Genomic DNA, 25490 nt, shown 5'->3' with positions numbered 1-25490 from the left:
TGCTCTGGCAGCCTGAGGTGGGATTTGTGCTAGCGATGCCTGGCCTGGAGCTCAGTGGATATGGGCTGCCTCCTGCTAGAAAGCTGCCAGCCTCGTGCAAGCTCCCTTTTACTATTTTTTATTTTCCCCCTCCTCACCGTGCTGTGGGTGAGGATGCTGTTTATCCAACTTGCTCCTTGCAGCTCCCTGGGTGTCGCAGATGGAGGAGCCACGCGACCTCTGCGCGTCTTCGGGTCTGGCTTCCCAGCGTGGAAGTGTTGTCGTGTCTCCTCTCGAGAGCTCCAAACCCACCGAGCTAGAGATGTGTGCTGGGGGTGCAGGGTGCGGGGCAGGGAGGCAGCACATCGTCACGGAGGTAAATGCCAAGCAGCCCATCTTTCTCTGCCCTCGTGGCTCGCGGGCTAACGCGAGGCAGCTTCCCTCCCACTTGCCTGCAGGATGCTGCCGGAGGAGCTGGGGGTAGGATGTGAAATATGCGCGGGGAGACAGGGATTTGGCTGGCGATGGCTCTTCTCCTCTTACACTTTAAATGCTGGCAAGTGAGTTTGCAAAAATCAGCAGAGTCAAAATCATGGCTCCGAAGAGCCTGCCTTAATGTCCCTTCACATTGTCAAACTCTTGCTTGTGCCAGCCCCATGCTGGGTGACTGCTTTGATGCCCAGCCTCTTGCCTTCTTTTGTAATCCCTTTTCAGTGGGGTTTTCCTCTTCTTCTTGCCTCTCTCCTGGCTATAGGAAGCTGCTTGTTTATGTTCTGCAGCCTCCGGGGCTGGCATCGTGTTCAGGTGTCCCTGGTCTCACGTGGAGTTTCATATGACTTGTCCCCATTTTCTTGCTGCCCGCGGCAGCGTGTCCATCTGGTTAACTCCCACCTTCATTCCTTTTCTGAAGCTGCTCCATCTGCACAGCTTCTTCACTCCTATCTTTGAGCCAGAGGCCTCCTCTGAGTCTTTCCCTTGCTGTGTCCCAGGCCGTGACCCCCTGCTGGCATGGGAAGCTATTTTCTGGTGACAACTTGAGATCTCTTCCGCCCCTAAAGCTCAGCCCTCCCCTTCTCTGGTGGGTGCTGCTGGTACCTGCAAATCATCCAGGCTTGTGCTGTGACATCTGCTCACGTCAGTGCCATGGTTAGCTCCTGATGTTGGAAAGGACAGTGATGGAAGTGGGGGTGATGTGGTTGTGGGAACTGGGAGATGTGCCCTGCCCCGAGCTCTGTGGGCACCAGCAGCTTGTTTTTCTACTGGGATCAGTGGATGCTGCATTTCTGCAACCCAGGCTGCTTGCTTGGGAGGATGATTTACACTCACTGCATTAAAAAAAAAAACACACAACAACATTGTTTTGAAAGGCTTTGGTGTCAGGCTGGCAGGGTGGCAAGAGGCAGAGCATTCCTAACTGGGTGCTGGAGGTGAGAAGACAAACTCCCTGCGAGGGCTGTGGCAGAGCCCCTGCCCTGGCACCACAAGCACAGGGACGTGGCTCTGCATTTGCGAGCGCTGGTGTTTGAATGCGAGCGATGTTCCTGGCTGACCTCTGACGGGAGCCGCGTACACGCCTGTTGTAGCTCAGCCTTGAGGAGGGGAGAGTGCTGTGCTGTTTATAAAGGGAAATTTCCCCGGGCCTTGGAGGAATTAATCATTTTATATGCTGGACTCTTGCCTTCTGACTGATCTATCTGAATTACAGATTAACTGGCAGCGTGGGGACAGAGGAAGCCATTTCAATGAATAGCTCTCTAATTTATTAAAGGGGTTGTTTGGGCTGGTGGATAGACAATGCAGCAAGTTCCCGGAGTGGGGAGCTGTCTTGTGCCCCCCTCCCTGTTCTGCAGCTTTTCATCCCCTCCCCTTTCCTCTCCTTTGTAGGACCTCTCAATGAGGGTCGCAGCAAGGCAGGCAGAGACCCCGAGCTGGTGATACTCTTTGCAAATGAGCCAGCAGCTCCCAGAAAGCTGTAATTTCAGAGCTTTTCCCTAGGGGCCACTTCTGTGACTTTTAAGCAAAGCCACCACCTTTACAAACAAGGAATATAAATTTTGAAGTAGGACGTGGCAGGAAAACAGCAGTGTGTTGATGCTGTGGTGGGTTTCAGTCAAGTCAAAATGCATCGGTCCTTTGCCAATCAGTTTTGCCTGGAGAGTGTTAAGGGCTTTCCCCCACCCCATGAATTTACAACAGGTTCTGGAAAACCTACAAGCCCCCTGACCTCTCCTCTCCTTTTCTTTTTTTTTTTTTCTTTTTTTTTTTTTCTTTTTTCCTCTTTCATTTTTTTTTTTTTTTAAAGCAATTTTTTCCCTTTAGCAATTGTTGCTCCCTGGGCTTGAAGTAAAACTCTGTGCTCCCGGTACTGCTTGCAGAGCACCTGGGCTGCCCAAACCCCAGCCCTGCATCCCCTCTCCATCACTCGGTGGGAAGAAAAAGAATTTCTTGGTTTGTTTGTGTATATTTCCGACATAGACTTTATATTCCATAAGAGTCTTGTAATATTACAGGAGCAGATTCAGGATATAAACTGCTATACACGTTAAATACGTTTTGTTTCTGTAAGAAATGCGCTATTTATTTCGGGATAGAATAAATCTGAGAGATTGGTATCACTGCTGGAGATCATCTCAAGGAGGGCTGTGGAGGAACGAAAAAAAAAAAAAAAAAGATGGCCTCTTCCAAGGCAGAAGTTTTAAATTTTCATCACTCTCATGCATGAACTAAACCGAAGTGTGGTTGCAAAGGTTGGCTTTTATTATTATTTTTGACCACATAAGGATTTATTTGTTGCCTGAAATTAAGCATGGGCCTGATGTTTGGTTTCAGTCTATAGATTTGCACCCTGAGCAGAAGCAGTCGCTGCTTGCTGACAGGGAGCAGGCATGTGGTGTGTCCGTGGGAAGGGAACCCATCACATTGCCATGTGCAGCCTTGACTGCTTGCTGCTTTCATAAAAAGTCCTCTATAAAAAGGTCAGAAATAGACCAAAACCCAATAACCAAAGCTTATTTTTGTTTGAAAAATTAAGAGAACTACTAATTGCTGCATGAGAACCAGATGGCGGTACTGACCAGTTTCACGGTCCAAGCAGTATCTTGGAGAGGGAAAAAAGAAAAAAATAAAAAAAAGGAAAGAAAAACACAAAGCAAAGACAAAGCATGTGTTGTGCCAGGTACTTTACATTTTGAGCACTCCTTTCCATTTGAAACCTCCGAGCGATGCAGAGCGGGGCGTTTATTTATTTTTTAATGCGTGATTTTTTATCTTGACAGAATATTAAACCAAAATAAGGGAGGCCTGAAAATTAATGTCCTGTAATGACAGCGCAATCCCTCGGTGTCTCGGGAGCCTCATAAATTGGATATCTGGAGAGGGGACGCGCAGCTTTCTGGGCTTGCAGGGGCTCTGGTTACTGCTGGAGAAAATCAGCCTCCGTGGCGCGGGGGCCGCGGGGCTCCGGGGAGAAGGGGCTGGTGTCAGCACGAAGCGATGTGGCTCTGAGATAGCCTCGTCAGGGTAATTGATCCTGAGCCTTTGCCTTTCCTGTCAGGGCCGCCTGGCTCCTTCCCCATCACCCCCGCCGCTTTGATGGCCCGTCAGGAATACGGGACTTGGCCCGGCTCTGCGTCCATCCAATAATATTATGAAATTGGTGGTGACACTTCCATTGGCACTAATCTCGGTAAGAGATTGGAGCCAGAGGACAAGCGGTTTGCTTGCATGGCGGGTGAGCTTTCCAAGTAGATCCAGGCGGCCCAGGACTGATCTGGCAGTGGGAGGGGGACGGAGGCAGCTGGGGGCCCATCAAGGAGGCTGATGAGGAACGTGCCCATGGCTGGTGCTTTTATTTAGGGTGCAGTGGTCCTGGCTGGTGGGGAGCACATGCTGCTGCCCTGGCTTGTGCTGCGGAGATGCTTCTGACAGCACCTTCTCTCCTTGGAGGGTGTTTTTTAATTAGAGCTGGACATGGGCCTTGGCAAAGGTCAGGGAAAGCTTTGGGTAGGAGTGGTCTGAGCTACTGCCTCTGGGACCATCCGTGGTTCTCAGCATTTGAGGTATTTCCTGGCTCAGATATAGAGGTTCCTGCAACATTGGGCTCTTGGCTCAGGTCAGTGCCCCAGAGCTGTGGTGGGGTCCATCTCCTGCCTCAACTGCAGTGTAAGACAAAGGTGCAGCTTAAACCACCTTTGGTTTTGCTCTATCTTGCAGCTTTTCAGCCAGGATCTGGCCTGAGGTGGGAGAGGGAGCATCTCCCCAAGCTCGGCTGAGCTGAAGTTTGCAGAGGACAGCCCCCAATGCCTCCCCAGGCAGCCCCCTCTCCAGCCTCACGCTGCGTTTGCACGTTCACCCAAGCAAGGGCTCGGGGAAAATGCTTATCAGTTTGTCACAGTCTCCCTCTGCAGTGGCTGGGGGCCAGGAGAAAGGATAAAAGCCTTGGGCTGATGATAAATAGGAAATGCAGAAAGGAAATGCGTGTGCTCAGCGCTGAGCAGGCAGCCCTGGGTGTTTGCACGAGGTCATTCGGCTGCTGGGTGCCCGTGAGGAGGAGAAATGTTATGGGGCCGCGTGCGAGCTCTCGGATGAGTACAGCTATGGGGTCCTGAGGGCACAGGGGAAGCATATGCTGCTTCCTCAGCCTCAGTGTCCCTGTGTCTGGCAGCATATCTGAGCACGCCTGGGTGCCCATCGACCCTGAGCGAGCAGCCAGCCACTTAGCAAGAGATGCCAGGGAGGGAGCATTTCCCTTCTAACGAGCTCTAATGTGACCCAAACTCTCAGCAAGGGCTCGGTGGTTCTGGTCTCACGGGGACAAGGCTCGTTGAGCTGGGAGACCTCTCTATACCGTGGCTTGGACCTGCAGATCTCAGAGCCTGGCACCGCAGTGGCTGGGAGCCGGGTGGGTGGATTTGGGGTGGGAAGGTGCCTCCTGTAGACAAGAGTGTCGGCTGTAGGAACTGCTGCAGTATATAAAGCGCATCTTGCAAACAGAAGAGATTAGAGAGCTGATATGATGTTATTCCGATTGATTTTGCTGTTGTATTTATACCTGGAGGTAAAGAGCAGACATACTGGAAATCAATCGGCCCTGTGCTTTTCCCCACTCCCTCTGCAGTGCCGTTTGAATGAAATGCTTATATCATTTTTACGGTGTGTCTGTGATAGGGATGAGTGAGCTGGGAGATTAATGGGCGCTGCTGCGGCCTTCACCCAGCAGCTGCCCAGCTCGCACCTCGTAAAGCCCTGCGCTGGAGCTCAAGGTGCCCCCGAGGTGACAGCTTGGAGACGTGGCTGGGAAATAACAAAGGTGAAGCTCCAGTCGGGAGGAAAGGGTGAAGGGGAAATGTAAGTGGCAATAAGCTGAGAATTTGGGGCAGACAGCATGGTGCTCAGCTCTGGTTGGGTGAAGCCGGAGAGCTGGGGGCAGAAGATGAGGTTTTGGCTTCAAGATGCAGCCTGTTGGGATGGAAATGATGGCTTTGTATGCGGGAGGTGAGGCACTGGGGACCTCATTTTGATGTCTCACTGCAGGTGTGGTACCCAACAACCATCCCATCCCTCCCCACCAGCATTGGGAATGTTGGTGTCAGCTCCTAGCTGTGGTTCTGCTGCTTGTTCCCCTCTCCCGACACCTTTTAGGCAGGGCAGGCTCCTTCACTGGCCAATGCAAGTTTCTCTTCTTTTTCATTGCTCTGGGAGCTGCTGCTTCTGGGGTGAAAGTGTTTGATTGTTGGCCAACAAAGCAACTATCCAGCATCCTTCCCCTATTACGTGGCTGGAGAGTCAGCAGGTCTTTGTGCTGTAAGATCCAAAATACTCCTGTGGTTCTCCCACCCCCTGATTTTGCAGTTCCTGCCTGGTTAAGTGAACTCTGAGTTGAAGCACCTTGGTACAGCTGGACTGTGAGCTTTATGCCCAGACGCAAAAACTCCTGCTTTGCCTTCCTGCTGGTGGGCCTTGCTGTCACACATGGCCATGACTTGTTAAATACCTCTCTTTTTAATTATCAGATTGTCTCAGCATTTTCTGTTGCTTCTTCTTCCAGATTTATGCATTTGTGCCATCATACGCATTGACTTTATATTTCGTATGATATGATCTTAATGTTCTTGTTCCTGAGTGTGAGGGCTTAGGGGATTCATACCTAAGCTCCATAAACAAACCTGGGAAAGGCGGGTTAAAAAAAAGACATGGGGGGATTGGGAGAGGTCTGAGGATTCTCCACCAAAGTTGGACTGGAGCGATGCTGTATGCTGGTAACTGGTGTAAATGAGGAAAGATGCACCTTCCTCTCCTCCTGCAAACACCTGGAAAACTCAGAAGGAAACCTCAGTCTCTGAAGAGGGAAATGGTCTTTGGCCAATGGCAGCATTTTGGTGGCACTCTTTGATCAGGAAAGATCCCGAATCTGGTTAAATTGATGGTGATAAAGCAAGGACAGGGAGAGCTTACAAGGCTTTCGAGTTAAACCATGGTATTCTGTATGAGCTAGGGATCTGCTGCGGCTCGGGGGAGAGGCATCTCATGAAGGACAACCCAGCAGTTGGGACGGGCGTCCCAGGGGACACAGAGAAGTGGCTGCTTCCCCTGGCAGGAGGGCAGGGGACGGCTGGAGCCCATGGCAGCCTGGCTCCAAGCGGGTCCCACGCAGGCACCAAGCACTGCCTTGGCCCCGTGCCCGCATCTGCCAATAAAAATTAAGAAATTGATTTCCTTTTGTTTGCCTGACAGGACAAGGCTCTTTTTATGAGACAGTAAATGTGATCTCACTCTGAGCATGGCTAGAGTTTTAATTGTATTTGTTGTGCTTTCACTTATTGTTTTATGAGTTTCAGTTCTCTCCCTTGCTGGCTCAGAGAGCAGCCCTGGGGGATTGTTTGATTTCAGCTCCTGCAAAAGGTTGGGATTTCTTAAACATTTTTTTTTTTTTTTTTTCTGAGCAGCTGAAGTTTTGGGTTAGTTTTCTGTCTGTTATAAATAAACGTGTATACGTGGATGTATAGCTCCCAATTGCAAAGCTCGGCAGAGATCCTGTTTTGGGATTATCTGCTTGCTCAACGGTGATACAGTCCCTTTGAAGAATAACATTTAAGATTAAGATCAGGGAAATGTGCAAGTGCCAACAGAGGTTTGAAGTCAAAGGAGGAGGGGATTTTATATGTAATATATATTGGGGTTTAATGAGTCCTGCTTCAGTGCTGCTATACAATGCATGGTGACCCACTTTACAAGAGTTTTTTTCTTCTAGTTATGGGTCATATACAGTTCCTAATTAAGTAGGTTAATTATATGGCTCCTTTATATTACACAGGCAAATGCGGATGGCACAATTAGCTCTTGCAGTGATCGTTTTTGATCAGAAACTATGTTCCGAGTGACAGCTCCCAGAAACATGGGTGGAGGGAGGGGGATGCCCTGCAGCCCTGAGCTCTTGCCTTCTCATTTCTGCTTAAGTGAACTCCATTCCTGTGCTGAGAACGTGGCCAGGTGTGTGATGGAGTTGTCCTTTGTGAAACGACATGGAGACATCCTTGATTTCCAGCTGCTACGGAGAAGCAAGGTGAAGCCCCAGCCTGGAGTTGCTTTGGAAGCATCCAAAAGGGAGAAGCTCTCCTTGCTGAGGCTGGTTGCAAATGGAAAGTGAGTAGAGCTCCGAGCAGCATCAGGCCCAAGAGCTAAACTGTCCTTGAGAGAAGTTTCTTTAACCTTTCCCTTCCCGGCCAGCAGAGCCCCCCTGGAACATCCCTGGGTTATCTATTCCCATGCTCAGCCATCCATGCTGCCAGGCATTAGAGAAAACATTCAAACCCTAATCTCCCTCAGTGCAATTTAAACCTATTATTTCTTGTTTTATCCTCAGTGGACATGGAGAACAGCTATTATATTTCTCTTTGCTGCAACCTTTTACATATTTGAAGGCTGTTATCACGTGTTCCTCTAGTCTTCTTCTCTCAACACAAAGCATAATTCTTTCAGTTTTCCCTTGGAGGTCATGTTTTCTACACCTTCCATCATTTTTGCTGCTTTGGAGAGGTTACTGTGATAGCAAGCTGGAGTTTTTGTTGTTCTTCACCCGTCTGCCTTGGAGCATTCATTATGTTATGGATGTGTGTGATGTGGCCATTATCTTATCTTCTCTAATCTGTGGTTATTTATAAAACATGCTATAATCCTGAGCCTGTGCTTTATCAGAAAGTATAGCTCTTAGTCTTGATAAATAATTTACCGTTATGATATGATCATGCAAACAGGGGGTCCTTAAGCTATTTGTTATTATTTGCTTTATTTTTCTTAAATAACTAGTTGTCCGTATAACACTGTGAATGAGCCAGGAAATTCATGGGCATGGACTAAAACATATAACCTATTTCAGAGAGCTTTCAGATGGGAACAAAACCACCATGCCAAGCTCCAGTTTAGCCACAAGGAAGAGTGATGAGTAGGGAATGAGAGATTTTCTGAATAGCAGAGCTTTCAGGGCAGTCTGGAAGGGTATTTTCTCAGTGTTTGCAGAGATGATTATACCAAGATGGAGATGGAGCAAGGAAAAGAACTGGAGCATTGCTGATTAGGCTGGGGGAGAAAAGAGGGTGGAGGAAAGGCTGGGGTGGATGTTGTCCAAGGCAGATGTGCTCTTGGGAAGAGGAATTGCCTGTGGAGAGGGTGTGTGGAAGGGAAGGGAGAATGGTGAAGTCTTTCATTATGTTTATAGGAACAGCATTTTCAAGCTGCCTCACTCCTCTTTGGGTAACATGAAATTAAATCAGACCTGAAGTTTCCTTCAGGTCTTCCCAGACTTTTCCTGCAGCTCTGTGGCTCCATCTTTGCTGCTGACGTTGCTTCTCTGTCAGGAAAACTGTATGTGGTTAGCATGGAGAGCAGCTAAACTCTGTCCTTAAAGGCTGTGGAGATGCTCCTGGCTGACAAGATCTCTGCCTGGATGGAAGGGGAGCATCAAAAGCCTTTCAGAATACAGCTATGCTACTTTTGATGCTCAGAACATACAAAAGCTTCTTAAAATACTAACAAATAGACAGTTTTTATAGTCACTATCCACAATATGTTTGTCTGGAGCACAGACTGATTTATCCACCACAAAATCTATTGCATCACTCTTTAGATTTTAAATTTCAGAGGAGCTCCAAAAATATTTCATGGTGTTTTTAGATCATAGGACTATATACAAGGGCTTGCCTCAAGACTACCCTTCACTATTCTGCATTTTTTACTGTACAAAACTGGCTTCATTCCTATGTCCTCTGCCATTCCTCTGTCAAGTGGAAGATAAACCTAAATCTTAAAAACTGTACTCTTTTCTTACTCCATTTTTTTTTTCTTTAACCTTACCTGGAAAATCTACTTCTGAGGCCAGTGAGAATTCTTCCAAATAAAGCCATTCATCAGCATTATACATCAGAAACAAAACCTCTTTACCTACTTAGCAGCAAAAATATATATGATATTGCCAAGACAGATTAAAAAAATTGAAGTGCAGGTAGCTGCTTTATTTCCAGGAGTTACAGATAACAGTATATATTTGAGTGCCAGAGCAGTAGTCAAACCTATAAAAGTGATCAGTGACTGCTTGATATTGGTGATGTTTTTAAAGTCTGTCTCAGGCTAGTGCAGCAAACCTGGTGCTCCTCTGAGTCTTAGAGGGGCAAGAAAGTGGCTGTGTGCTTAGAGAGAGCTGGATCTCAGCTGTGACCACCCAAAAGAGATGGGAATGAAAGACTGAATGTGATAAGAAGCCATGATTGTGTTGTAGGAGTTAATGTTGCACTGATTTCTGCCCCCATGCCCTTCCCATCACCACCCTCATTAAAAATAGGGGAAACTTGGAGAAGTCCTCAGCTCTAGGTTGTGTCTTTAACCCAGTGACATCCTGCTGAGGATATTGGGGAGGAATTGCCCAAATGGTTTGTGCCAGCTCTGTGCCTACTGTGACCAGAAACGTTTCTGAAATCTTGAAATCTGGAGCATTGCATCCATCATGGTATGTTCCTTAGGACTCAGTATTTTTTCTTCCAAGACCTCCATAGATTATTGCAAGGGCATAACGTGTGTGGTTTCATAGCCGTGTGGTGTCCTGACTGCAACAGCTTGTTTTCCCACTTTTTCCAGCTGAGAGGGTCACGGAGTATCAGAGCTTGGCTCTGAGGCTTTTGAGGATTGGTAGGTCTTGTAGATGTCCAAGCTGGGCACTGCTGATTTTAGTTGAGTCACTTCAGAGTACCTGATATTTGCTAGGGACTAGGAGTGCAAATATGGGGTCTGAAACCAGGGATAAAACATATAGAAAGCCTTCCCCTGAAGAACTGAGCTGCTGGGAGAAAAAAAAATAAAACCAGTCAAAACACCTGCAGAGTATAAAGAAGATCAGACTGGATCTGTTTATTGGCATGAAAGTTGCCATATGAACATCCAGTAGTAGTAGCTGCTGGTGATGCTTAATTTCACAAGTACCTCGGTCATGCCCTACTCCTTACGATCTAGCCATGTCCTAACCTGCACATACCAGAGGGATGCTTCCATCATCTGGGGCTTTTAGTGGTCTTTATGGTCTCTCCTCAAGTCACTGTTACCAGTTCATATCCAGCAGATATTTTTATGAGTTGTTTTTGGGAAGTGCACCTCAAAAAGCAGAGGTGGCCCCTTCCCAGCACAGCCCAGCCGGTGGCGCAGAGCATGCAGAACCAGTCCTTTGGGTCCGCACGCAAAGAATTGATAATGTGAAGGAACGAAACTTCAAATTGCAATTCTTGCCTCTTTGCTTTTTGTGCTTGGAGAAATACAGCCTACGTAGTCCCACCAGAGGCATCTTGCGGCAAGAGCCGAGTTTTGCCTGTGCGTCTCACAGGCTGGAAGTCATGTTGGCCCAGGGCCTAACCTAAAAAAAGCAAGAACCTGCCAGAAGGAATTCACAATAAAGGGAGAGACTTTTTTTTTTTTTTTTCCTTGCGACTAAAACACCTGTCACAGCTGCCAGGACTCTGCTAATTACACAATAACTTTATTATATCCCACTTGGAAGACCAAACAATACTTGATGCCTCAAAAACGAGCAGCCTTTAGACAAGATTAATGCAGGCAGAATGATTGCGTGGAGCCAGTATTCACCCTGTCCTCCCAGAGACTCCGGAGAGGAAAATGGCTTGAAGACTCCCCTCTTTGTTGCTAGTGCTGCATAATAAACTAATTGTGTAATTGGAAATAGATTGCTGATGGGAGAGTGGTGTTTTCTATAGAACTTAGGTAAAAGGCCTGAATAGGTCTAAAGGCTCAATGCAGCACCTTTGCTTGACCTGCTGGTAGTCCCTAGCAGCTTCCAGGCAAGAGAAAAGGAACATTTCTAGCTGAGTGCTTTTAACCTCCCGTGAATATGTAAGTCTGGTTGCAGCGTGGTCTCTAGTGTCCATTCCTCGGGATCCCATGTTTATGTAGCACCAATAAATGAAGCAGGAATTAAAGGGTTTCATCTCAGGATGAAGGTGTTTTTGTGGAGCTGCTGTGGGCTGGCAGGTCGGGCCCCTGGGATGTGTGAGAATAGAAGGAATTTGGGAATAATATATTAAGGGCTGTTTTCCCCTGAGGTTTTTCCAGCCTTGGCAGCTGATAGCAAAATTAGAAGGCCTAAAAATAAAACAAAGCATATACCTAAAATTCAGGAATAGCTGAATATCATGAAATAGGTCTGTCTGAGAGGCAGGCACTGGCTCTCAGTTATGGAAGCTCTTTCCTTCATGGATTTTACCTTTGGGAACAAGCTTGCCCCTGGCTAGGGCAGGATTAGAGCAGTGATGCTCTTGGGTGCAGGCGCTTCGGTGTGAGGAGCCATGGCTGGGTCGGAAGGTTGGCGGGGATGGAGCAGTCTCTGGTTTGGCCATCTTAGGTTGTTCTGGGTGCATTTGGGCCTACTGCTGTTTTAGGACTTGAAATGAAGAGGGATATGAGGATGTGGAATTGGTGCTATGGGCCTTGCAGACCAGCCTGGGAGGGCAGCATTTGGCTGGGGTGCAGCTCTGGCACTGCTTTCTCCATACTGTGCTTGGGGGTCTCCTCTCTGCTGGTCTTGGAGCCTGTGCCCCTCGAGATGGAGTTCAGCATGGCACAGGGCTCCTTGGATGGGAACCTTCCTCTGTGCTCTTGTGCTGGTGAGAGCCACGAATGGGTGGCAGAGGCTGGGAAGGGTTGGGAGACTCCTGCTACTCCCATCTCAGGGGTTTGACTATTTTGGCTGTTTCCTAGCCTGTCTGTTGGTACTCAGCCTTTCAGAGCTGGAAAGGGTGAGGGGAGATGTTGATTTTTGTGGCAGAACACAGCACGAGCTGAGCAAGGTCTGCTCAATCTGGTACCCTGTAATCCGCAGAAAAAACTTGGTGTCTTCCTTGTGAGTTGTTCAGAGAAACTGGTCCTGGAAATGGCACCAGGGATGGTAGGGCAGGTTGGTGAGAGTCTGCTGCTGACCCATAGCAGTTTGTACCCATGTGGTCAGTAGGACTTCTAGGTCTCCTTTCCTCTGCCGTGCCTGATGGATGTGTCTGGTGTTCGCAGGTCCCGTGGCAGTGATCAGCGGCGAGGAGGATTCGGCCAGTCCCCTCCACCACATCAACCACGGCATCACGACGCCTTCGTCCTTGGACGCTGGCCCAGACACGGTGGTGATCGGCATGACCCGCATTCCTGTCATCGAGAACCCCCAGTACTTCCGACAAGGTCACAACTGCCACAAGCCAGACACGTGTGAGTGCCCGAGCCGGCTGGAGCCCACGCAAAAGCCAGGGGATGGGTGGGGGGACGGGGGAAGGAGGGCGAGGAGGAAGAGGCTAAGAGGATGAGGAAGGAGAGAAGGATATATTTTTTTGAGGAGAATGGGTCTTGGTATGGTCCAGAAACCAAAGCGAATCTCAGGTCTCAAAAATCACAACATACATGTAGGTTCTTCCCAAGGAGACTTTCCACCCTCACCTTCACCTCCCTTCACCCTCCCTCCGCCACCCACCAGTCACCTTCCCCCCTTTTGCCTGAAAAACGCCATTTGAAGCCGGGCTCTGCCTTGTTGGGTCCAAGGCACGAGCAGGAGCTGCGGGGATGGAGGTGACCTGCTGCCTGGCTGGGGAAAAGAACCTGCCTCCCCTTCCTCCTCCAGCAGCTTCCCAGCCATGGGGCTGCCTCCTTGGCTCCCCGCCAGGCCGAGGACGAGCTCAGGACACGTGGCCATAGATGGGGCAGGTGCGTGGAGAACAGGAGGCTTAGATGCTGGCTGTCTTGTTTTCATGGGCTTCTCTAAAGCTTTCGCAGCTTCTTGGTGTAAATCTGGGTTGTGAGCTCGGCTCATTAGGATAGCAGGTGGTGGTAAAGTGGTCCTCCGTTTTGTGCTCCTAAATTCTGAGCGTGAAAGAAAAGCAATGGGTAAAAGGATGTTTTGCTGGGAGTTCCCAACTGCTTCTCGTGTGGGCTGGGAGGTGCAGCCCCCCCCCCCCCCGACACGCAGCTCACAGCTGGCAGCTCAGTTTTCCTCTGCTCTTTACCAGCTCTGAGATGCAGGCTGAGCAATGCAGGAGGTCCAGACGATGTTCCTCCCTTGTTATTGCTCATCCCTTTGGCGTTCTTTGGTTCCAGGCAGAACCGGATCTAATAGCAAATAAATAAAAGCTTGCAAAAAAAAAAAGAAAAAAAAAAAAGGAAGGACTGAAAAAACAAACTTGTCCCATCTCCCGTGGCCCAGCCCAGCAGCAAGGAGTGCTGCACCGAAGTCGCCTCCTGCTCTCTCCCCTTTGCTGACTCATGAGCGCAGGAAGCATAACTCAAGCTCTGGAAGCAGGAGCGCTGGGAGGAGGCCAAGCTCCCAACCTGCAGGAGCTCAGCCAGCATAAAACCCTCTGCTGGCATCACTCCTCCTTCCCGAGGAGAGAGACCCGCAGCTTTCTGCTCTGTGGGGGGGTCCCTGGGGCAGACCCCTCGGGTGCCGTGAGTTATCACAGCTCTTCCATCGCCAGAGCGAAGGGGTGTATCCAATTAACGCGCCCCGCTTTCTCTCTGATTTTCATGTTAATGCACTAAATTTGGTCTGTTTGCAGAGAAGGGGGAGGAGGGCGCTGATTAGGCAGGAGCGGAGAAGCTGAAGGTAGCGCGGTTTTGCTGTGCCGTTAATTATACATTATATATTGCTTATAGCACCTCATCTCAAAATGATTTACAAACCCTGATTGCTTGGGGAGGGAGGGGTTCCCCCCATGTTTTTTTCTTCTCTTTCTGTGCTATCTCTCAGATCACTTTCTGTGCAACCATTTCAGTATGTGAGTGCTGTTGCAAGGGTGCAGCTGCCAAGCTTAAAACCCAGAGGGGACTGAGTTTTGCCCTGAGCATTTGCCCTGTGGGGCTTGTCAGATTGGGATGGGTTGAAGGGGAAGCTGCTTGCAGCAGGATTTGGCCTTGGAGTTTTACAGGGCTGTTTGATTAGGATCTGTGGATCTCAAAGTGTGCCTTGAGGGGCACCCAGAGCCTTTTCTCCTGTGGAAGGTGCCACAGGGGGAAAATGCAGTGATAACAATAACTGTGCACACCCTGGAAATCCACGACAAATTGCTCGCTTCTGTGTTCCAGCTTTCCTGGGGCTGTGAGGCAGCGCTGATGGAGCCAAATTCCCCACCCAGGTGCTACATTTGGGTGCTAACAAGAGGCAGGTCACAGCTGGATGCTGGCAGGCTGGAAACTCTTGTGTTTTTTTGGAATTTCTTGCCATTCACAAGGCAAAAAAGCAGTCTTGGAGACCTCAGGCAGAGTTGAATTTGGTATGCGTTGTATTTTAGTCCCTAAGACTTCACTTGGACAAAACTTCTGACTTTACTGGTGGCTTTCCTTGAGGCTGGAAAGTTTCGTAATTCACCTTTTAAATTAAGTGTGCTTTGGGGAGCTTTAGCTGTAAGGGTTTTGTTTGATCTGATGTGTTATGCTCAACTTAAACCTGAGCTGGAGAGTATTTGTTGCTCCCATTCTCCCCATGGTTTGCTTGCTGGAGGGTATTTCTTTCCCCCTGTGCAGAACTTGGACACAAACATTTCTTCATTTCTGGTGCCACTTGGAGAGAGGAGAGCTCCTCTGGCCCAGGGAGGGCCTTGGTGTCCAGCTGAGCCCAAACTGATGCAAGGAGTCACCTCCCTCCTGTCACCTGCAGAGCCTCAGCCCATCTGCAAGGCTGCAGCGTCCTCAAGCGAAGGAGCTCCGTGGCACCCAGCCTCTCCTTTGCGCAGAAGTGTTAACAGAGAAAAACATCCTCAGCAAGCAATTTCTTCTTCCATTGCTCAGCTTTTCTCCTTCCTTCCTCCTGCAAGTGTCCCTGTGCTCTTGGATGTTGTCTGGGTGGAGGACATGCCGATACCCATTACCGCACTGCAATGAGGAGAGCGAACTCTATATGCTTAATGCAGTATTAATAGTACATTGATGTGATATAGATTTCTGTCACCCTCTATACTAGCAAACATCGCTTATCACGCAGGGATGACGGATGTTTATTCCCAGCCACTTAGCTCTGCATAATGGAATTGCAGCTTAAATATGGCGAGCAGCTCCCTGCCCACAGAGCTGCAGCCCCTCTTGATCCCACTGCGTGAGGCTGTCCCGTGGGCTCCTCACCAGCTAATGTGTCCTTTGGGAGGAGAAGAAGGTGCTGGGAAGAGAAGAAGGGATGAAGGGTGCTGGAGCCACCTCTCACTTTCTGGGCTTCACACAAATTTATGTCTTTCTGATTTAGAGGAGCAGGAGGGATGAGCTGGGCTCAGTGTCCTCCTCCCTTCCAGGCTGAGCCATGGAAGAAGCTACATCATCCCATTTTCTCATGATAAAACATCAACTCTTTGAGAAGATGCTCCCCGATCTTCACACATTAACTCTAAGACATTCTGGGCAGCACTAGGGTTTGCAGCCAGTCCTCATTTCAGCCATCCTCAGCACCACCTGGAAGGTTGGGCAACGAGGACTGACAACGAGGACAGAACAACCACGAAACAGTTGCAGAAGAATAACCTAAAATAGACTTTTCCTCCTGTTCTTTGGCACGTGGAAGAACAACCAAGTGGCATGTCTGCTTGGCAGATGCCGGCAGGAGAAGCGACAGGTTGTGAGGAGTTTGCACCTCTCTACATTTGGAAATAAACAGATAAGAGGAGAAGAACAGGGCCTGTTGTAAGGCAAGCACCATGGACACAACATCTGATGAGGAGATGGAGCCGTGTGGTTCTGCATTCTGTCATGAGGTCAGGGGGTTTGGTAATACAAAATAAGATCCAGTCTACCCACATTTGTGTCCAGAAAATGGCTATTGGTCCTTATGGGCAGGAAATGCCAGCTCAGTACAACAAATAACTCCTGGTCAGTGGAAAAAAAGAAGGGAGCATTGGCCTGAAATAAGTTCATGAGGTGGCCATCAGGCTGTAGGTAGAACATCGTCATAGATGTGCTTCTTGGCAGTAAGCAGGGGCTGTTTAGCTTAGCTTTGTCTCCTGATGTTCAGGATTTGAATTTGCAAAATGGGTAATTATGAGTAGCTGGAGATCTTTGTGGTGAAAGACTGGTAATGTTTCTGAAGAAACATTTGGGAGGCTTGTTTTACTTTAACAGTAGTAATTAATTACTAGCACAGTGCATCAGATGCAGATTTGTTCCTGGATCTGCTCTCTGAAGCCATATTCGAATGCCATGGCACAGTCAAGCCGTTGTTCTGCTCCCTGGTATTTCTTGCCAGACAAACCAGGTCTGGAGAACACCATGCATCAGTGAAAAAAATCCAAATCTCAGTGGAGGAAACAAACCTGGGTGGCAGATCCCTTCCAGATCCCTTTCTGCCTCACAGGGATGATGCTCAGCTCCCAGTGGCGCTGAGAAGCTCTGCTCCTGGGGCAAGGGGCTTGGTTTTGGGTAGGGGTCATTGGCAGATGCTTCCCCTGCTCTCCTCCTGCAGGGCTGAGTTTCCTTCTGGCGTGGTCTCGGGACGGCGACGCATCCTCCACGCGGGTGGAGCAGCTGTCCTTCCGTAGAGTCCTAATGAGGGTTTTTTTCAACCTCATTTATTACAGGCTGCCCTGACATAATTACATATTTGAAGTTAGTAATTACATGTATTCATGCTAATTAAGTAATTAGATATAATTACACCAACTGTAAATACTTGGTAATCGGCTAAAAAGAAGTACTTCAGAAAAAAACAAGGCAAATCACACAATAAAAGCGCCATCAGCACTCTTTCACTCAGTACCCTGTCTTTATCTTGTATTTTCAATGCAGTTTAAAAGGAACATTGTGGTCATTTCAAAAATCATATTTTTTAAACAAATGGATTTCCTTACCTCTGCTTCTAATAGGACTTGGAAACAAAATGGCAAGGACATTTACAACTGTGGCATTTATCTTGCCATGGTTAATTCTTTTTGTTCACCTAGTGTGTTTTATTCATCCTGGGCATGAGAAGCTGGAAACTCTGCAGCATTTCTATTTTTGGTCAGTTCGTGTTCCCATTTTCATCAAAAACAACAAAATTAAGCTGTATTCTGTTTCTTTTCTCTAAAAAAGAAAACCTAAACTACTGGTAGTGGAAAATGGATTTTTTTTTAACCCCTAGGAATAAGGGCATTTGTCAAATATTATTCTCATTAAATATAAATGTGGAGCTGAGTGTGAAGTGACAGCATGGCTCTGATGCCCTGTGCCCAGCCTGGAGCCCAAGTACAGGCCTCAGTGCCTCCTTACAAGCCTCTGCTCTTTCTCCAAACTTATCTTTTCCTTTTCTGTCCTCTAAGTCAAAAGCTCTAGGCTCTTCTCCAGCAGGACCCGACGTAGTCTGAGACTCTTCTGCACTGGGGCTCCTCGCTGCCTTATGGCCTTGTCCTTCATCATCCGACTGCCTGAGATACTTCTGGGGAATTTAATCTGAGTGGTTTTAAACTCATTTGTGTGTGCTCTGCTGCTCAGCTCTCCATCTCCTCATTTGGACTACCAAAGTCTGGCTTTCTGGTTCAGGTCTGAGGAAAAGCCCTGACTTCAGCGTTCAGCTACTGGCAGGTGTGTGTGTTGGAGGTCTACACAAAGACCTTCTGCCTCCAAGTTTCCCTTGCTCCTGTTTTATGTTTGCTCTTGATAGAAACTGCTCTGAGCCCCAGGTGCTGACAAGAACATCCTGCAAAGGATTTGGATGTTGAACAGAAACCCCCCATGCTCTGGCTGGCTGCTTCCAGTGCAGATGTTGCAGGCTCCTGAAGAAAAGCATGAGCAACAAAAGCCAACTGCTCCTGTCACCCCTCGGAGAACTGACCTTGTCCTGCAACTGGCATCACCGTCTTGTCCCCTTCACTGGGCTGCAACACCTAACAGGGGCATTCGTGGGACTCGATCCAGCCTGCTCAACTCTCTTCAGCCTGCTCAGCTGCTCTTCCTTCTACTTACCTGTAGCTATTTTATACTCTGCTTCACTTCATCCAACCCTGAAAAAAGAGCAAGTGGAAGAAATACCCCCATTTTCCAGAACACAGAAGCCCAATCTACTTTAGCAGAAGTAGAGAGCTCATCTTACCTATTGCATTTATTCTTTGAATTGTAACCTTATGCTCAAGGAGTCAATCCTCAAACCTTTCTGCCATGAAGATGCCACAGAGATGAGTTTTTCCTGCTGTCTTGGAAAGTCTGGCATTATCCATTTGTATATCTTTAATCTGCTTACCAAAAATGTTTGTGGCAACACCTGCAATCAGTGTGGCTGCCCAGGCTCCAGCCCTGTGCAGGGAGGTGGTGCTGGCAGCAAAGATGTGGTGGTGATGGTACATCAGGCAGGGACTTTCCTGGTGGTGGGGATAAATTAGGAAGAGAAGTCCTTAAATCAAGCAGAGCATGGCTTTGTGCTGCTGACGTTGACCAGCCGCCAGAGAGGCTGTTCTGGTGGAGGAAATACTGCCAGATACAGACATCAAGCAGTGATGCAGGACAGGGACAGTGTTTTCTGATACACAACCATCTGCTTGCTCCTCTGACCTGAAGGCTTCTCCTTGGGACACTTTAATCCCAATGTCTGGAGGGGCGACAAGCAGGGTTAGCCCACCTGGGGTGGATTTTGGAAGGGAGCCTGTGATGTGTCAGCTGTCAAGCACTGAACAAGCCAGGTGAGGAGAGGCTCTGAGCTGAATTCTCTTGGGTTTGGAGCAGCTCTAGCACAGCCCTCACTGCCTGGCAGCATTGTCCTAGCATCAGATGGGCGGTCTGTTCCTGTACAGCCAAAGTGATGGGGCTCAAAGTCCCTCAGCCTGGACCATAACTGCCCAAGATGTGCATTATCTCAGGGAGGATGTACACACGTGCTCCTGATGGTCTGTATTACCTCTGTCCCTTGTTCAAGCACTCATTGCTACCAGCACCCTCCTACTGTCCTTGTGGCATCCCTCAGCTCCCATGCACGTGATGGCTGTGTCTTCAGATATCAGTGCTTCTCCATGTCCAGGTGCTCTCATTGACCCCGCAGTGCTCTTAAACCTGATAAAGATGCCCTTGATAGAGAAAGGGGAGCTCTGTTCATCAGCCACCACTCCTCGTGCCTGGTACTTTGTCCCAGAAAGGCGAGAGAGAGGCACGGTACAGCACGGCAATCTCAGGCAGTGCTGGTGCCAGTGGTAACGATAGAGGTTTCAAGAGTGTTCTCCTAATGGTTCGTTGATGGCGTGAATTATGTTGTGGGTTGCTTTAAAATAGCTTGTGAGTGTACGTGCATGTTGGTACAGTTGTGGTACTGATTTCTTTTGGCCATCAGTTAAATGTTTATCTTGTTTTTAATGAGTTTGTTGTGGCTTATAATGCTTGGCTGCTGGGAAAGTTATCTGGAGGCTGGGGCACCTCTGTGCTGGTGGGGCCAGAGGGATGGGTCTGTGGTTTGCTGTGGTCCTGGCAGTGGAGTACCCCGAAAGGCACTGGGAGCAAACAGAATCTGCAGGATCTCATTGTGACTTTTTAATCTAACCAGAGTGGTTTTCAGGTTTATAATCTAGCTCAGAGGTGCATGGGGAAATCACCGTGGTCAGACAGGAGATGTCTTCTGGTTAGAAGACTGAAAGCTCTCATTCTCTGTTCATTGTCCACTTAAATTACATGTCTTGATTAAAGATAGCTGCTAATGTTTAGGAATTGGGGCAGGCTTGCACAAGAGCACACACAGCACTAAAGTTATTAGACAAAAAGTACAGCCCAGGATCCAGCAGGGAAGTTGTGTAGCCATCAGGAGAGGGTAAAAAACAGCAAACTTGAGTGCTGATTTTGGGCTAAACAGATCAAAATACTTTGTTCAATTCTGAAAACTGCTGGAAGACCCACATAATAAGATCATCTTCATTTAAGAAAAATGTAGAAATAGTCATTCTTGGTTGCAGGGTGTTTCAGGGGGAGTGGGATGGCTGCCAGCAGGGCTGGTGGCACGGGGGATGCTGACGCTGCATCGAGGTAGCGGTGGCACAAGTGGGTGCTGTTCTCACTTGCACCCTGGTGTGCTCCTGAAGGCCTGACCTTGAGCATCCCTGGTGCACCATGGTTTAGCATAAAGCACTAGCCTTGTTGAATTTGGCATGATTTACCGATGCGAGCCAACCACACTGAGAACTCAGCAAACCCGCTGCCACGTGGAGCTGACGCGAGATTTGTGTGCAAGTGTCTCGAGGTGAAAAGTACACTGAATTCACAGTGTGTAAGGATTGCTCCCGATGCCCTGGCTTGTCTCCCATTAAGGCAGGGTTTATTGCATAATCCATTTTCACATTCCTGCACGCTTGTTCCTAACCAGGCTGCGAGTTACCTAATGCTGAACCCTGTTTGAAAATGCTCTTCACGCCCTCTCTCCCTGCCCCTATCTGAACAGATCTGTTTAAGAGACAGAAATAGAGACTCAACGAGAGCATGAAAATGCCTGTATGTACCACATCACCGCTTGGACTGTCCTGCTGTCTGCAGCTAAGCGTAGTCCATACTGGGTGCAGTACCCCAGCCAGCGATGCTCTGCAGCTTGGCGTAGACTTTTCTCCTAGCTTGGGTTTGTGCTGATGGTGCAGCAGTTCTTCAGAGCAGTCATGCATCTGCAGAAATGTCACACCTTCCTTGCAGCCCTACTAACCTATTTTTCACAATGATTTGGAGCGCTGAGCCTAACGGCTAACATGTCTACTTATTTATATATATATTCTATGTGATATATGTTATATAATATATACATTTGATCTTTTAAAAATATACCACTTTATAGCATTTTGGTACCTGCTCTTATATTGCTAATAGATTTAAAAAACTTTAACATTAACCTTCCCTGTCCTACCACTATATCTCCTTTTTCCCCTTTGCCAAAAAAAAGGGATTTATTTTACTCGTTTCCCTAAAAGCATCTCTTAAATTCAGGATGAACAGTCTTCCTGACTCCTGTAAGTGTGACTAGGAGAGAAGGCAGCTACGTCTCCTAAGTTTATATGGCAAATTTGCAATTAGAAGAAAACACTGGAACAAAATGACTTCAGCCCTGGTCTCCCTTCCCCCAGCCCTCCACCTCCCTTTTGTAGGATTAAGCTGAGCTAATCCTCAGATGAGCAAGATCTTTGGGAACGCAAAGAAGCGAAGTAAAACCAAGGGAGAAGAAAGAAAAATCCTTCACACTCACCACTAATAAGGAAATTACTGGCGTCCTACATTATGAATTGGATGAATTTTTAATGGTTAGAAATGCAGCTGATTTATAATGCATCCATCCTGGACTGCGGGGCCTGTCGCCAGCTAATAAATAAATGACAGGGCCTTTGTATTAAAAGTATCAGTCATTTTACATCTCTGCACTGTAATTGATGTGGAACGTTGAGCAGGGGGAAACGATGGCCACCATGTGGGTGACAAAGCAAAGGACCTGATGTCTCAAAACATACCTGAGGTCTCGATGCAGCAGAAGGCTGCAGCCCACTCTCCAAGCCTTCCCTTGGACCAGCCACAGCTTCTGCTCCACCCCATTGCTCCCAATCCAAAGCCAGAAAGACATAAAGAGCTTGGCAGAGGGCTCCACAATTTTGAAATTGTCATTTTAAGCCTAATTCTGGGCTGTGTTTAGTGTGCCGTTCTCTAGAACAAATTTGCCCCCGGGCAGCATGAGAAGCTCCATTTGAGGCAGCTCCCCAAGGCTCCCTTTCTGCGTTGGAGGGAGATGGGATGCTTGGTGCCCTGCGTTCAGCACTTTGCTCGGGATGAGGGCTGTGGCACCGTCTGCTCTCTTGGTGCTACTAGCTACCCACACAGCGCAGAGACAGAGAGCAGCGTGAGACCATACGAATCCCACCACAAACGTTCACAGTGAGGGCAGTGTTAAAAATAAATCCTGGGCACATTCCAGAGGTGGGGTGGGACCGTCCTGTTCTCGTGCCAGATCCCAGCAGAGCCCAGATGTCAGGGGAACTTCACCGAGAGCAGAGCAGGGAGCTGAGCGTTTGGGAAGTGGGGTATATTTGAGAGGTGGGGTATATTTTCCCCTGTTCTTAAAGGAGAGAAGGAACCTGGCATCCTGCTCTTCCACTGCTTCCTGGAAAGATGCGTTTCTCCTTCCAGCCCAACAAGGGGCTGCCAAGAATCTTCATCTCCATTTTATGGGTGAGGAAAAGCAGCTGGGAAGATGTTGATTTGCTCAAGGTCATGCTGGGTTGCTGACAGCCAGCAGCCAGCCCCACGTTCAGCCTGCTGGACCACGGTGTGTGTTTGAGACACCACCTGAGGTCCTTTCACAGCCAGGCTGGTGCCAAGTGCAGTCAGGAGTTTAGACGGACAAAATAGTTCTAGGAGCTGTACATAGCAAGTCAACAAAATGTGGATTCTGAACTTTCCCTTCTCCTTTCCAGGTAGATAATCTCTTTCCGCTTTCATGGGGGGCATGCAACAGCCTAACAAGTTTTGCTTTCTCTGCCAACTAATTCTGAAAAGATCTTCCCTAGGAGACCTCCTAGGAGCTGTGCTGACCTCATTCCACCTAGGCATTGCCTCCTGGCCTGCTTGGTCAGAGTTTTGCTGGGCTGGGAACAAAAACAGTTATTTTTTACCTTGGCTTTAGTTTCTGGCTGATGAAGCTGAGCAGGGAGCCTGGGATACAAGCCTTGCTGCCCGAGGACAGCATCGCTCTCCAAGATACAGACTTTCATCTTGACCTGGAGGAAGGAAGTGCTTATTGGCTTATTTATTACATTTCCCCATAGTAGCGTAAATATTATATCCATGATAGATATGGATCTTATGAATAATATAGAGATTTGGACTAAGTAATTGCCGTGCTTTTTAATACTAAAGATACTCGGCATCAAGTACTATTAATGATCTGACTTGACATGGTCTCTGCAGAGGATGATTGCAAACCCCAGTTCCGTGAGAATTTGAGAAACTGGGGGAGAAATCCTAATGTGTTCATCCCCTCTGTTTCCTTTGGGACATTCCGGAAAGAGTATCCTGTCTGTCAGTTTATTTTTTTTCCTCAACTCTCCCTAGACCCTCCAAGGATGGGAAGGCTGAGTGAGTTCTGGGAAAACAAATCCCTTTCGCAGGCAGGCTTTGTTGGGCTGTCAGAGGAGATGACTTCAGGAAGAAATGTAATACAAGGATCGTAGTAGCTCCTTGTGGTCACTGGATATTTCTGGAGGAGTAAAATGATTAGTTACGATGATATGTCTGAATTCGGGTGGACGTAATGATATTCTCTGTCTCTCCCCATGAAAGCCTGGTCTCTTTTCTATAGCTTTATTCTGAAGCTCTTCTTTCCACCTGCTCTCTGAAACCCTTGCTCAGCCCTGCTGCTGTGTACTATTAAACAGGTGGCTGCATTATTATGAAAAACCCTTTCTGAAGTCCACTCGTTAATGCTTTGGAACCTTTGGGGATTAATTTAAGACGTTAATAAGTATTAACACCTAATACTTCTTTGTAGCTACATCACTGCTGGGGGCACAATAGCGTGACAGCAATTGCGGGCTGTGCTGTGGCTCATTTTGAGCATCACATCACCATTTGCAGGGACAAGTAGCCTGGCGGGCTGCTCCCTCCTGCTCCTGAGCTGCTGTTCCCTGCAGATGTGCTGGGTGCTGGTGCTACGGCTGCAGAGCTGGAAGGCCTCTTTGAATTAATGGAGCTGTTTGAGAAGGTTATGAATGCCTTTTCAATTTCTTTTCGCGCACCCACCAAACATAGCATCTCAAGCCTTCAATCAGGTTGTTAAGCTTTTTCGTTCCTCTCAAGCCAAATTTCTCTCTAAAGTCGTATTGTTTCCTTCTTACACCATCGCACTTTAAACAACAAGGGGGACAGAGGAGACCTGAGGTCTCTCTACCTGCCCAGTGGCCCATGTTCTCACCTTGTCATTCCTGGGGAATAGGAGAAGTCTTGCTGACCTCTGTGGGCTGTGTTGAGCAGGTAGTGCGGGCTCAGGTGTTGCTTTGACAAAGGAATGGTAGCTCATTAACACTCTGTGCCCTGCAGATAACTTTTATTGATCAACAGCTTCTTAATCAAAAACTCTATCACAGTTTACTTCGATCATTCTTTCCCATCTCGTCATCTCTGGAGAACCAGGCTGACTGAAGTTAATGTGCTCGTTACGCAGTGGGGAAACCACTGCCACAAACTGGTATGTAAATCTCGGGTTTTAGGAAGCTTTGTGTCCTCCCTCCTGCACTTAGCAGGGTGACTATGAGTGCATATTCCTCCACTCAGTGGGGAGGAACAGGTGCTGGGAGAATTTTGCTGAGCTGGGTTTGGACCTGCCTGGTTGGTAGTGCTTACCTCCCAGCTTGTGTGGAGCCCAGACCCCACATCTAGATCTTCTCAGTCCCAGAGTAGCAGTGAATACCACTGCTGCTACACCCACTTATCCCACTCTGTCGAAGCAGCTTTATGGATTGGCCTCTGTTGGCGATGGCTTGGGGGATAAGTGTTTTCCTATGGGAGACTGAGAGCTCAGGACAGCACATTTTGAGACACGTAAACTGGGCAGGGGAGGCAGGAGGGGAGTTGGGTGCCAAGCCACGATGGCAAAGTCTGTGTAGCTGGACCATGCCTTCAGTTTTTATTTTCTGATGATCCGTGTGTAATTTATATATAGAAGCAGAAGTGGTGACCTAAAGCAAATGTAGGACGTTAAGTCCCTTATCGGAACAGACCTCAACACTCCTGAAATCAGCACCTGGAGTGTGTTGCTGCTGGCTGTTTTGCTGACAGAGTGGGGGCCATGGCTGGAAAGCTGCTCTGGGAGTAGAGGCTTTGCTCTTTTGGAAAGTCAGCTCTGTGGGGAGGGGAAGCAAGGGAGCTGTGCAGGAGGTGGCAAAACTCTTTGCCAGCATTTGCTGTGCTTCTAATGGCAAGCTCTGAGAAGTGGCAACCCAGCCTGAGCAAGGTGCACAGGGAGGTTTAGCGAGGGAAGCCTTGAGACAGGCATGCTGCTTGTTCCTGCCCCTCCAAACTTATGTTCTGGTTTTGTTTGA

General features: G+C 48.2%; 1 protein-coding gene across 8 annotated transcripts in view; it reads left to right on the top strand.

The window, feature by feature from the left end:
• The window catches only part of NTRK3 (neurotrophic receptor tyrosine kinase 3), a 195306-nt gene that overhangs the window by 86564 nt on the left and 83252 nt on the right, over nucleotides 1-25490 (top strand). For all 8 annotated transcript variants that reach the window (XR_014696952.1, XM_084532677.1, XM_084532678.1 and 5 more), the window contains one exon: nucleotides 12535-12723. Coding sequence is in view for 7 of the 8 variants with exons in the window: in XM_084532677.1 (XP_084388803.1) it covers nucleotides 12535-12723 (189 nt within the window). In the remaining variant the exon portion in view is untranslated. The remainder of the gene's footprint in view (nucleotides 1-12534; nucleotides 12724-25490) is intronic.

This window comes from Aythya ferina, assembly GCF_964211825.1.
Source record: "Aythya ferina genome assembly, chromosome: 11".
NCBI classification, from domain to species: Eukaryota; Metazoa; Chordata; class Aves; order Anseriformes; family Anatidae; genus Aythya; species Aythya ferina.
This window is presented reverse-complemented; position numbering and strand designations above follow the sequence as displayed.